At 44.7% G+C, this 14,279-nt stretch overlaps 1 protein-coding gene across 1 annotated transcript in view; it reads left to right on the top strand.

Moving 5' to 3' along the window:
• Positions 1-3,792: 3,792 nt before the first annotated feature.
• Positions 3,793-14,279, top strand: part of HTRA3 (HtrA serine peptidase 3) — a 403,425-nt gene continuing 392,938 nt past the window's right edge. Inside the window, exon 1 of the mRNA XM_069632026.1 lies at positions 3,793-4,877. Within this exon, the coding sequence (XP_069488127.1) occupies positions 4,442-4,877 (436 nt within the window). The 5' untranslated portion in view covers positions 3,793-4,441. The remainder of the gene's footprint in view (positions 4,878-14,279) is intronic.

A 14,279-nucleotide genomic window follows, 5' to 3' on the forward strand; every position in this document is an offset into this window, starting at 1 on the left:
CATTCCCGTTCGAGTCCCCATAGGGCTCAATGGCAATGGGGAGGATGCAAACAATGGGCCCATTAATGACAGGCTCGTTGTTTGCATGCTGATCTGCTCGCGGGACCCACTAAGGACGCCTGGTAAAACCTGGCATCCTTAGTGGGTCCCGCGAGAAGACCTCATAATGAGGAGGTAGGGGATTAACGGGGACGGCAGTTCTACCAACGCTGTTAACCCCTTACCGCCACACTTAGAATGAGGCCCATAGTAATTTTCCATTGCAAAAGGATATTGCCGGTTTAAGGGAAAATGTACAATACATACAGTCAACCTTTAGTAGTGGTGAGGACAAGGCATGAATACGATCTATAAACCATTGTTTTAGGTTTCCTATGCATGGTTTAGAATGAATCAGAACACCAAATATGTCATGAAGGATGCAGTCTTAAGTTTTGAATCCCTCATCCTCCAAGGGTACAAACTGGATTCAGAGAATTGCAGTCTCTTTGTCTTTTCGGGATTTACTTTCAGGGAGTGGGCTTCAACGTAACCATCAAAAGAATTAATCTAACGTTGAAGACCCACTACAGTACAGTCAAATATCAGGTAATCATTGGTGTTTGCCATAGAATGTGGTCTAAGATGGCATAATTTGTGAGAGACCAAAACCGCAGATTTTAAGTGGTCGTCAATATCCGCAAGAATTAAAGAGGCAAGAGGCCAAAACGCCTCTAATGGTAACAATATATTGGAGTTTCCAGCCATCATGACTAGCCTCCTAACTGTGGAAATCACTACCTCTCCACATCACAAAATCATAAAGGTACTAAATGCTATCACACACCATTGGACCCTGGCAATTCGCAAATCCTGCCTCCTCCAACACAACACAAATCAGCACACGAGGCAGGAGAGCAAATATTCTTGACATTAATCTTCCCTCTCATAACTTCATGGTGGTTTCGCCTGCTACCTCACTCTGACAATATCCGTCTTCCTCACATTCCAACATGCCCATGCTTCTAGTTTTTGTCGATCCCATCCTATTCATTGTAACCCATGAGCAGAAGAGGCCTGCCAGTGCATTCATATCAATTGTAGAATAGTTTCCCCACCGCTAATTATTTCCCATAGCTTCTTCCTCCAAATAATTCACCCATCCCCAAATATTTACTATTCAATCTTGCATCCCACCGAAAGACACTCGCCTACATCTTCACCCTTCATCCTCACTCCAACCCCTGGTACAGTTGTTGGGACACGGCTCATGTTCGATAAACATACTCAAATTATATGTAAGCTCCAAATAGGGGTACTCACATGCATCCACTCACCTTATATACATGCATCCCTGCTGTGGGGTGGGTGCAAAGGGTTACTGGGAATTTATGCAACCTAGGTAAAGCCAGGCTGATTTGACCACATAGGTTTTCCTTCAAAACACATGCCTTTCATGATCTGTTATCTTTGTTATTGTACAAAGCTGCCAACTATTGGGTAAGTTTATATGTTATTTAATGGAGCCTTTTGGTTAAATGCATGCTTTATGTGAAGATAATTCTGTAGAAATTCAAATTAAACATTTTGCCAAGAGTTTGCTCGATGAATAAACCTACTTTTCCATTCAATGTATATTTTATTGTCTTCATTCACTTGATACTCTTTTATTGCGCCTCGCTCAACTACATTACTGTTTGCATGTTTCTGCTTCCATAGATGACAAGCCCTTACAGAGTCAAAGGTTAAGGTTCTTACCCTGCCTACTCCCACCTACCGGGTGGTATACACATCAGAATCCAACTCCCACTAACCTCATGTTATCTGCTTATTCTAATTACTTGTCTGTTTTCTACTTCTCTCCTGGCTGGGTTTGCTTCATCAGGACACAAGTCGCTATCATACAAATACTACGACAACAAAATGTCACCTATACTGAATATGGTGCCTATGTGCCTTACTATACTCCTGACCGCTATTACTCGGACTTATGGGAGCAGGGGTAGCAGGGGTGTCCCACGCTCCCATTAGTCAGAGTAATGGGAGTTGAAGATTGCGGGGGTGTCCCGCGCTTCCATTAGATGGTAGCTGGGGACAATTAAGACAAAAAATGTTTTTTTTAGTTTAAAAAAGGACCCTGCTGTGCCAGTTCCAGCCCACGTTAGTGGGAGAAAACTGGCGCTGCAGGGATACAGGAGAGACGGCGGCACGTACAGAAGTGTGCTACCAAAAAAGTTAAGTGGGTAGGGGGAGGCAGGTAGGTGTATTTGGGGCACAGTGATATACGGGATCACTGCCCACGCTATAATGAAAGTCGGCTTTTTGAAAGTCGACATTATGGGCAGAGCAGTGAGCACATTGATGCCACAAGTCAAAGGTAATGTTCTTACTGTACCTGACCCCAACTACTGTAGGGGAACTCCTCATAGTCACGTTTTGCCAGAATTCCACGCATCCTTGATTTTGGACCAGTCAATCAATGATTTGGAAACGTATGTTTAGCACTCAAATCAATTTGATCTCCTGCTACACCCTTCCCTCCCTCTCCATCCATAAATACTTCTTACACAATCAGCCCTTGACTTCATTACAACATTCAGTGCCTGCCTTGGCAATTCCAGGACACGCTCTCAGTGTGTGAAGTGGGGATGTTACACTTTCCCTGCAGAGCAAGGCTTCCACTCTTGGAGGAACACCTGAGCACATCTGAAGCCCATCACCCCTCCACACACCCACTGAAAGTACTAAAACGACATGTACAATAATAAGGCGTGGGTCGCATGTCTGCTAGTGACCCAATCTACTTCTCACTGATGAAGCCCAATGAGGCAGAAACATGTTTGGGGATGTTTGTGGTCTTGTGCAGAAGGGATGTGACCTAGCAGTTCGGTCTGGACTGCCCCTTTTGGGGTGGGACCAAGCCTGATTTGCATATGGTCTTTACCCTTTCTGTAATGGCTTGGCAGGCGAAGAACGATGGTCTGCAGGGTTTCCCAGAGCAATTGCCAGAGGTTTTAGATGAATTTACCAGCCATCACCTTTTTGTTTTTGAATTCTTAACAGCACATAGAGAATTCTTTCACAACTCTGCAGCCTAGTTTCTTGACTTGTATGTGTGCTGGGGAAAGCAGTGCAGGGCTGAAGTGTCCTGCTGGCTTGGTTTGACAGAGAGAGTACAGAGACATGTCTTTTTGACTGCGCTCCTAGCAGTGATCGCTTTATTTGCTGAAACAAGCGACTGGGGAGAGCACACACAGCCTGTTCAAATAAAATGGGGGGTGTGGGGGGTAGGCGCATCCACCTTATTGCTCTGAGAAGCACTGACATCATTTTTCTTTTACTCTCTTAAGGGGAGCTCGAGGAAGCGGAGCCTCAAGATAAATATGGGCGGAGGTGCTCTCAACGCGAGGTAATGGAAAATGTTTTCAATGTGAAAGAACATGTAGCGAAGTTTGAACATTCAAAAGCACATGTCTGAGTTTCTGTTGTTGCAATAACACCGATTCACATCTGTGCCGGCAGCTGGAATGTGAATGCTGCCACAAAGGGTTGAAAGTGTTATAACAGTGGCCAATACGCGACGTAGTGAGTGTTTGTATACACTAAGTTGGTGCGTGGGAAAGATTGTATATTTTTCCTCGTGCACTTTTTTTAAAAATTAAGAACTGAGACATGGCTGGGAACGGCGTTTGGCATTTTCACAGTTGACTAAAGCGGCCAGTCAGGCGTTTTACGTGTTTTCACGAAGGCTCGGCCTGGCCTCCAGATAAGGGTGAGAGTCAGGGGAGGTGGACGCGAGTGCGTTCCAGCCCTCGGTGGGCTGGGATTGGAGAGGGGCCAGTGGTGCCTGGGGCTCCGGCCCTGAACTCACTGCTAGACAAGCCTTGCCATGAGTCAGGGGAGGCAGACAGAGCAGGCACAGTATAACTGTCGTGGCTAGCCTGCCGTGCCCTCGTCACTCCTCCTCACTTCTCCCGCGCTTCAGTCACCGTCGACGTTTGCAGCGCGCTCGCTCGCTTGAAACTTTAGAGGGCTCCGCGGTTTTATGCATCCGCGTTCTCTTTTCCTCGCTGCAATAGGTTTACAGCTGTGCCTGCATAATTAATCCTGCGGTATGGCAAACTAAAGCAACAGAGGGTTTAAGTTTCTGGAGCCTATATTCTATTTTCCTGAAGAGCTTTCTTGACAGTTGTTTTAGTCTTTGGTTTGGCTTGAACTCCGCTTGCAACTTCAAACAGTCCTATAGGGAATACGGCGTGAAGACTGTTCCCAATTGTTTTTCAGCTGGATAACTTAATGCTTGTATTTTTCATCAAAAAGTCTTTGTAAAGAAGAGACTTGAAGAAAACAAAAGGTTTAAAGACTGGCATATTTCTTCTTCCAAGCAACCATTTGACCAAAACTGCAAATTCTTTTGTACTTTTTTTGTCGTATTTCTTTATTATTTATTAGCCTTTATGAAATGGCACTGAGGGAGGTGGCCCGTTCCTCAATGCTTTTCTGGCTAATTTTGGCGGTAATCTCCGGCCAGGGTGGCGCCGAGCCCATAGGCCACAGCAAGTGCTCCGCTCGATGTGATGTCTCCAAATGCCCCAGCCCCAGCTGCCCCAGCGGTTACGTGCCCGACCGTTGTAATTGCTGCCTGATTTGTGCCGCTGGCGAGGGCGAGGCCTGCGGCAGGAAGGAAGATCCACCATGCGGAGACAGCCTGGAGTGCAAGTACCCGTCAGGGAAGCGTACGCCCAAAGGTGTGTGCCAGTGCAAGTATCCATCGCAGGTGTGCGCCAGCAATGGCCGCACCTATGACAACGTGTGCCAGATGAAGGTGGAGAGCCGCAAAGCACTACAGCAGGGGCTTCCCGCCATCCTACAAATGCAGAAGGGAGCCTGCACATCGGGTAAGTCTATGCAAAGCTAGAGTGCCAGGGTTGCCAGGGTATGTGTGGGATTGATCAGGTGCAAACCTAGCTGGGAAGCAATGGAGCGCTGCACAATCCTCCTCATAAGGGAGCTGCCCTCAATGCTATTGTGAGTGTCGCGGGAGCCTACATTGTGGGTTCAATCGTTCCTTGTTTCAGTAAGAACTGTCCTAGTGGGTTCAATGTGATGAGCTACTGCGGTCAGCCGTGTAGGGTACTCAGACCTTAAAAATAGAGCTTATGTATACACACCTACATTTATCCATATATCTGTATATTAAAATGTGTGCAATATACACATGCACATTAAATACCTTTATTAATAAGGATAAGAATAAAGTAATAGTTTAGTTCCTCTCCTGTGTAAATGTTAGTTCTGAAAAGGTTCTTCCGGCCTAATGGTATACACTTTGTGCCTAATTGTACCTGGCTACCCCATTATTCTGAAGTTCTGCCCCAGTTAACCTTACATCTGAAGGAAAATAGCAATATGATATTTCCAAATGGCAAAAAGTGAGACTGCTTTGAGAACTTGCACAGAGTCCAAATATTAATATTGGCCAATCACGTGGTCCTTCATGTTGCTACTCTTAAAGCTACAGTATACCAGGTATTATAAACACAGGTGTGTCGCCAATAAATATATTACTTCTGTTATTGTACTATGTGATTTTAGTTACCGCTAATGTAGCACTTCCTCCCTCATTTTAAAGTTGCTGGTAGGCCGCCGGCAACCTCTGCTTACCGGTTCCACTGCCTGTTATCCCGGTAATACTGGGATATTCTGGGCGGCGGAGGAACTGTACGTTGCCATTCCATCGGACTCCACAGGAATGGGATCCTTGAAGTGTGGTGCTTCAGTAAAAAATCTGCCGGTAGGGGCTTGAACTACCGGCAGGTTAGGGCTGGCGGTAGTTCACTGCCCCTACTGGTAGACTTGCCGTTTGCCGGTCCAGAAAAGGGGTGTGCATAAGAGTTATGATGGATCAAGTGCTTCATATATGGGTAATTGGTCATAAGTAGGATCTTATGAACAAGCAGGATCATAACCTCAACCCACCTTTGAACTGTCAGACCTAATATTGGCTCAAACTGCAGCATTCTGTGTGTTCCTAATGGATCAGCACGTACAGGAAAAAACTGTTAATGTGGAGAAGAAGGGAGGAGATGAGAGGCGAAGAGGGATCATCCTTCAGCGAGAGAAAAAACTACAAACAAGCTTTACAAGTGCATCCATATTGAAGAGAGGTAACAAACACGAGAAGGAGAAGGAACGTAGGAAGGGTAAAAAGCAGAAACATTTTCAACAGCATAATTACCAGAGCTCTAGGCCAGGTGTAAGAGGAGAGAAGCAACTTACCAGAGCAGCGTCTCAAAAAAGAGAGCCACTGATTGTGGAGGAGGGGAGTCATTCCACCGCCATGTCACCCATCGCATTAAGGAATCCTTCCCACAGCGGTAGACTCCAGAGGCTCTTGCCATCATGTTAGACACTCGCAAGAAAGGAACAAACCGATGATCTCTCCCTAGCCAGTCACCTGGCCTTGCCTTTCAAGACCATTCCATCAGACCAGAGCAATCAACCCTTTACCAGAAGACAATGAGCTTTACATATGCAGACGAATGGTTCAGCTAATAAGACTCACATGTGTCAAGGTGCATACGTGCTGTGGTCAGCATGTGTTCTGGAAGAGACGTTGATGAGATAGGGCAGTGCATGTTACATGAGCAGAAATGCTAATTCATTGTTACGGTGAATATGCATGTCACAGTGCTTGTTCTGTGGTAGAAGGGCACATGCCTCTGTTGGGTGTAGATGGGTGTTGAATGTGCTACATAGACATGAGGGGATATGGGAGTTTGGTTGGAGTCAGAATTATTGTGATTGAAAGCACGAAGTCTATAGCAGGTTAGTGAGAGTTAAATACTGTTCTCCTTGTATGCAGGCAGTCAGTGTCATCAACAGGGGCATGCAATGGCACAAGAGTTGCAGCGCTAGAAACAGGCTTTTGCTTTGCAACTGTATATTACCAAAACCAAAGATCACAAGGTTATCGGCTATGCAGGGAGGTGTATTACAGTATTACAGTATCATTTGCTTTAGCCCTCACAGTATTACTTGCTGCTCGCAATGCGGATCTCAGACAGTGGACATTAAGAAAGCTGTGGCCCGGATGTAGCAGCCCGTTAGGCTGTGATGCCACAACGCATAGAAAAACTCTGCCCAGCAGTGCACCTGCTGCAACCACGCACAAATACTGTATTGCCAAATATTTGTAACTATATAGAATGGTGCACTTATTCCCTTTCAGGGCCCATGAATTATAATAGGTGCTCGGGGATAACCCGAGCTTGAATGATGGAAAGGCTCTAGTTACTATTTTGCTTGTTCCTCTAACATTGTATGACCATTTAAGGCTGCATGGACTTAAAGAGAATTTAGATTGGGGTGGTTTCTATGTGTTAGGGCTGAAACTGCAAAGACCACGTTGAAACACGAGGGCAGATTTGATAAGTGATTAAGTACATTTTTGGCAGTTTCTTGAGATTTGGAGGTTTTTATTGGCTGTTGCTTTGAGATTTGGAGGTTATTGCTCTTAGATAGAAATGATACAGTAATGGGAAGGTAGCATAGAGATGTGGACTACACACTCCAAGGCAAACAGTGATAACACCAGTGAGAGAATGAAAAATGGCAGACTAATAGGTGCCGATGGGAGGATGACCCTATGTATTTAGAGCAAAATTGTTTCCAATGCATTAAAAAAGGGTCTGATCACTTTAAATGCAGGGAATGTTCTGTGCATAATATTTTTTTATATCTAGAGGTTTTATGAACCAGCACGCATGACAATATAGTCACAGCAGCAATAAATCTTATGATTACAAGCATGTATAGCATCTGAAAAAAGAAAGACACATTTCCAGAATGGATAGGACTAGCCAGTTATTTTGATTAAGCATTCCAAAGGTGGTCTCAGATTTTCATCTCTCTCAAGATATCCATCTTCCTGTGTTTTTTCCTCTGCCTCACTCTTCCAAGGCAGAGGAACGGTTCGATCAGCTGGACCCAGTGTAGGAGTGTCTTGGACGAGCGCGGCTAGGAAATGTGACCAGCATTTCATTGGTTACTCTGGTGGTCATTCTGGCAGGGCTTTGACCCAACAGACCCTGTCACTGTGGATCATTCTCTGCGTTGTAAAATCCTATGATCTGGCTGGAGAGATGTGCCAGCTCATTCGACCATAGGGCTGGTTGCCACCTCTGCCCTTCAGAGTGGAGTCCCAGATCTGGACATTTTCCAGGCAACTATGTAGTCCTCACTGCACATGTTTGCCAAACATTACTGTAGTGGTTTCCCAATCAGGGCAGGATGCTGGTTTTTGGTAGACTGGACCTCCAGAGCCTTATTGTTAGCTGGTGCCCGTGCTCCCTTCTCTCCTACAGATCTACATTCTTCTATTGGAGTTTATCATAGATAAAGAATCTGTGGGAGGAAGGAATGCATTAGAAAACAATTACCTCTTAGTAATGTTATTTTTGATGGATTTTCCTCCCCTCGGATTCCTCCTTTCCCGCCCAACCTGCACCGCTTGTCGGATATCTTGTACACCTTTTTGGTTCCACAATCCTTCAGCGGAACTGAGCTCAAGTGGCACGGCACCTCAATACATACTGGCCCTGATGTCATATCCAGGATTTGGTCGCATAAAGGTGTCGGGTGGAGCTGACACAGAGCCGCTTTAAACGTTTCCAGACTTTAGCTGCGCTGGGGACAGAATAACATAAATGAAGAATGCTTGAGAAGAACACTCAGCAGAAAGAACATTGCTTAAAATACACACGAATCAGATGGATTGGATTGTACAGAACAGCGGCTGAATACAGGCTATTTGGACTGGTGCTGGTGAAGGGGTAAGGACAATATTGAATCAATGAATGAAAGGGCTCATAGTCGAGAAGAGCAGCTGTAAGGCCTGTTTAGGCTCTATGCTGTCATCCTCAGTAGTGCTCCCCTGGCCGCAGGTCAGGCAGATTATGGTGAGATTCAATAGTTCACCACATCTGATAGAAAAAGATGTCCTCCACTAATTCTGATGCTGGTGTTGGTGTGACTGAGGTAGTAATACCTGCACATAGCCTTTGGCAACTGAAGGCCTGCCCGCTGTGGTGTTAGTCCATTGAAGAACCTGTTAATGCAATGCAATCAGAGAAAAAAGGTCACAAATCTAAAAAGCGTCAGGGCTGGAAATTGTCCACTATATATAGAAATATTTGAAAGATCTAATGCACGTCTAAGTTCTGTCTGGATTCAAGCTTTGTATGCTCATTGCATTTAGTAAGGTGCCTGCCTCAACATAGGTGAATAACACAATTCTACCCTAACTGAATTAAGCAAGAGAACTTACAACACCTGTATCCATCACATGGTCCCGGTGACACCTGCATTTGGCTTTTATTGTAGACACACACTTGTGAAACACATGGTGCACCAACAAAGGAAAAGACGGCCATGGCAACCCGGAATTGACAATTTAAGCCAAGTCACACACAGCACAGTGCAAAATTGGCACCCATCACTTTAAGTTCATTTCTAGTTTAGCATCGGATGGGCAATGCATTGTGGGTCTGCAAATGAGCTCAAACAGCACGCCTTTGCTCCAGGGAAATTTCTTTGTCTATAGGGCAGTGGTATTTAATAAATAGCATTTTATTTAACCCAAGCCTTTTCAAGCCTTCTAAACCCACCATACATGCCCCAATACTCCAACCATAAAAGTGCACACTATACTGCACTGATGATCCCTAATAAGGTGCAGTTATGTGAATCCTTTAGAGCTGCCTGGCTTTTGCTGTGAAATGTTATATATTATAAAGCATTGCTCTATAGACAAAAAAATAATGTCATTGTCTATAGGGCAGGATGGGGACCAAGAAATGAGGAGGGTTGTATATGGAGAGTAACAATGGGGATGGGGAGACATTCAAATTGTTGAGTGTTTTCCCATTACAGTAGTAATCAGCAAATAATTCATTACCACAGAAATGATTACTGGGAATGATTAATGTGATAAAACAAGACTGCATCCAGCTGACCATGGTATGTTACCATGGGAACATCCAGGGGGAACTACCACAGAAAGAAGGGTGGCAGAAAAAAAGGGTTTTGGGTTAATGGTCAGTGGCCTATTTACTTTAATAGCTTTGATGTGACAGGAACAGCACTCATGGTCGGTGGGATCTGATAAGTTAATAATGAGGGGGATATCGGCCTCGGCTGTAGGCCATGCCCGCTGGCAATTGCCACGGTCTATTTGGTGCAATTGGAACAGTGGTGCAAAGTCGTTTTGCCTAATTGGTGCAATGGGACAGCAGTGGCTCTTGGGGGGGGGGGGGGTGGGCAATGTCTTTGGTAGAAGTACCACATGTAAACCTGTCAGCATGTATGCACCATGGCAATGATTGTTGAGGTACTGTTAGGTTTCTGAATTTTGTTTTGCCATAGTTGCCAGAAATTGTCAGAAAGACTATGAAAGGCATGCATGTTTTCCCCAAAACAGGTCAATGGAGAACATGGAATATCCGCAGAACATTCTGGATGTTAACATAAAACAGGTACAACTGAACTGAGTGGGGCTCAGCGCCTTTGAACGTCTGATACCCTATGATAGGTGGTATCAGTATTGTACGGGAAGGATTTTATGATAAACCCCATAACCCTCTTTCATGATGTGGAGGATATGATATGTTCTTTAGAACGCGCTTAATACCCAGAAGTTTCTAAGCGCATCTCTGTGTCGTCTTGCTTCCAAGGCAAGCACGTTGCTCCTGAGCTATCCTCCCGGGACTATGTGATGGACCACAGGTGGATTAAGGCAAAAGACTAGAAAAAAAGGAGTATCCAAAGTGCTGGTAAATAATCATTGATTGGACATTGGAATGATCAATAGTCTATCATGGCTGAGAATACACCCTACCAAACTGCTTTTTGAAGCTTTTAAACTTTTTGGAATATATGTTTCTCCCTGAAACAATGCTGGAAAATAGTAGTCATGTGAACTGCCTCATTTACAGTCCACGAGAAAACCTTAGTGGGACTTTGATGTCAAATTGCTAACTCAGCAGACTTCATTTCAGCCTAGCGACTGCTGGCCTTTCACTTGTTCTGACCTCCACTCTGTCAGATTGGTGTGTGAACAGCATGACAGAGTGGGAAGAGCATTCCAGTAAAGAGACCATAGATATGTCAGGCAAGCACAGGCACACACTCCAAAGTGAAATAGCCAAGATGTGGGACCTAGACGTGTTTGAGGCTTCCATTGGTGAAGATGTCCTTTTCAAATGTTTCGGGGTAATAATCCCCTGCTTTCTTTTTCAGTCCCATTACTTTCAAATTGCTTCAACAATTGTTTTTTATTTCTTTTTAGCATCTTTTGCATTCTTTTCATAAATCTGAAAAAAAACTAATGTTGCAAAATGTTTTAATATTTGGAATATTTGAGAAAACCTTCTCATTTATAACAGCACCTGTATGCTGCGTGAGCACAATACACAATACCACGTACGAGCTCAGAGTGATACATACCTTATGATAAACAAGTGAGCTCCCATGTCAGCAGAGCGTTCCTAGTGAATCTTCGCTATTGCCTCACCGGCGCTCTATTTTGTCCTCTCAAATGTCTGTATTTTTGCAAACTCTTTAAGATGAGAATTAATCAAATACCACCCACACCAAGTCAGAAAATTACACAAACATGTAACATTCCAAGCAAAATATGACAGCATTCGGATTAGTAAACTTCGACCCAAGCCCACCTAGGTAGATCACAAGCATCTGCTGACGTGTATCTCAGCCCTTAGAATTTGTTGGATAAATATAGCTTAGTGTGGTTTAGTTCAGTTTCATCCAATATTGAGGGATGCATAAATGAGTCTATGTCTACGATCAGAAAGAATTGAATCCAGAGCACTGAGTGAGATCAATGGGGAGAATAATGTAAGGCCGAATGAACTGGGGAATAGTGATAACAATTGTACAGACATGCTGAGATAACAGGGACCTTTCAGAAAACTGTAACTTACATGAGATATAGGTTCACCAAACTAAAATGCATGGGACTAGCTGTACATGGCGTATCAATGCCAATCTAATGCTGCTGTGCATTCTCTCTCCCTCTCTCTCCCCCTCTCTTTTTCTCTCTGTCTCTCTGGCTTTGCCTCACTCTATGAGCCTCACTACAATTTGGTGTTATACAGAACACTTGACTTGTGTACTACTCTTCCTGCACTGTTTCTCCAGCTCTTCTCATGATGCTCTCTTGGCTTTATTCCTCATGCAGTGCCCCGCCTATATCTCTATGGCTGCTCGCGTGTCTTCACGGGTCTGCCCGCTCTGTTCTTGCTGTACTCCTTACACTACTATGTTTACTCCCAGGGACATCATTTAGGGGTCGCTAGAGGTCGCAACTGCAACCTCTGAGGTCCCCCTTGCTACCCCTGTGGTCTCCCTTGCTACCCCTACAAAAAAAAATATATATATATCTTTTTTTTTGTAATGCAAGCTCCTGCGCTGTGGCCAGCACCATGCAGCTTTTTACTTCTGGAGTGGCTGGCTTTCTTTTTCAGGCCTGTTCAAAAAAAAGAACAGGGGTGCCACAAGTCAAACACTTTTAACAATGACCCTACATTAGAAAGAATATGAATACCAAATAATGTGTCTTTCTGGATTTCTATACAATAATTGCAAGACTCATTAAAGGTTTATTTCAGGCACACTTCAGGGGGTGAGTCACTGATTTAGTCTGTTCTTAAACACCTCAACTCAGCCTTTCATCCTTCTGAGGTCGATGAATGAGTACCAACCCAGGTTGGTTGATATTGGGTGTATATTTATTCTATATAAAGCACTTCACTGTAAGTGCTATCATTATCATTTGGTCATGGAGGTCTGCTTGCATTCACATTAATTTGGTAACATGGGCCTATACACACTGATCTTAATGATACATATGGTGATCCATTCTTGTATGAAATGTACAACACATTATAGTGATATCGTAACCATATTTTTCGTAGTGTACTTAGGAACAATGCTATGTGATTCCACTTCCTGCTTTGTCAAGGGGTGAAAGGTTATGTTCCATTGCTTCCCGCTATATCTCTTCGGGGTGGGGTCAAATGACATCAATTCCTGTGATGTCATCAGAGGTCAAGGGTTGTGTGATGTCACTTCCGCTAGCCCTGGCATTTTGGTGAAATGACGTCCCTGTTTACTCCTGGCCCATGTTACATTCCTGGCAGAGCATCCTCAATGTCCTGCTATTACTCAGCTCGAGGAGAACTGTTAGTGGACTATTAACCCTATTGCCCAACCCAGAGGTGCCAGTCGTGCTTGGTATTGGATCTCCTGTCACGTACTGCAGACCTGAGTCTCATTCATCAAACACCACTTTAAAATATTGCCATTCGACTTGCACTCAACTAGCAGAGATAACTCCATTACATCTACTGAGATTCTTCTCCATTGGCTACCTGAAGATGGTTCGAGGTCAAAAACCTGAAAACATACGTCTGACTTTGCGCGAGGGAACTGTGAAAGTTGCACCCCTCGAGGTTGGTCTTTTGGCTCACCCCTTCCTTCCCCTGTACATTTAGCAGAGTTCCCCTAGCACCCTCCTCTTGCTGGGCAGCCCCGCCGTCACACTCCCACTGACCCTACTACTTACCTTCAACAGCTCTGAATGCCTGCCCCGATGGTCTCCATCCTGCCAGAGTTGTAGCCAACTGCATTTTCATCAGGCCCCACTTGTTAGAAAATCCGGGCTACGCCTCTGCATCCTGCTAACCTGGAAAGTAGATACTCTGAGAGGCGCGCAATGCAGCGTGACGTTTAGTCAGTCAGGCTTCTGGGAATGCAGCCGACGGACCACAATTGTCTGAGAAAACAATAGGATACCTTTTACAATCCTCTGCCTGTTCCACCAATATATCCATCACCAGGTCCCGAAATAACTCGACCAATGTTCACCATTACGGATCCCTTGGCTGGAAGTAGGATCAAAAATTAATTCTGGTTCCATTTCCACCAAACCAAGAGTATCTATGAGTGTGTATGGGATTAACAAAGCGCAGACCTAGCTGGGAAGCAATGCCGCCCTGTACATAGGGGCCCACCCATGGAGTTACAAGCATGGGTGTGGGAGTAGCAAAAGAGCTAGCATGGAAAAAGGAGCAGGGGAGGGAATGAGCTCTATAGGGGGAGAAGTAGGGTTAAGTGGAGTGATCAGACATTGGAGAGATGGTCTTTGAAGTGTAGGGTCTTCAGAGCCTTCCTGAACTGTATGATGGCACGGATAATGCTTGGGGTCTGGTGGTGGTTGA

Source organism: Ambystoma mexicanum, chromosome 6q (assembly GCF_040938575.1).
Source record: "Ambystoma mexicanum isolate Mex_15411 chromosome 6q, UKY_AmexF1_1, whole genome shotgun sequence".
In the NCBI taxonomy this organism is placed as follows: Eukaryota; Metazoa; Chordata; class Amphibia; order Caudata; family Ambystomatidae; genus Ambystoma; species Ambystoma mexicanum.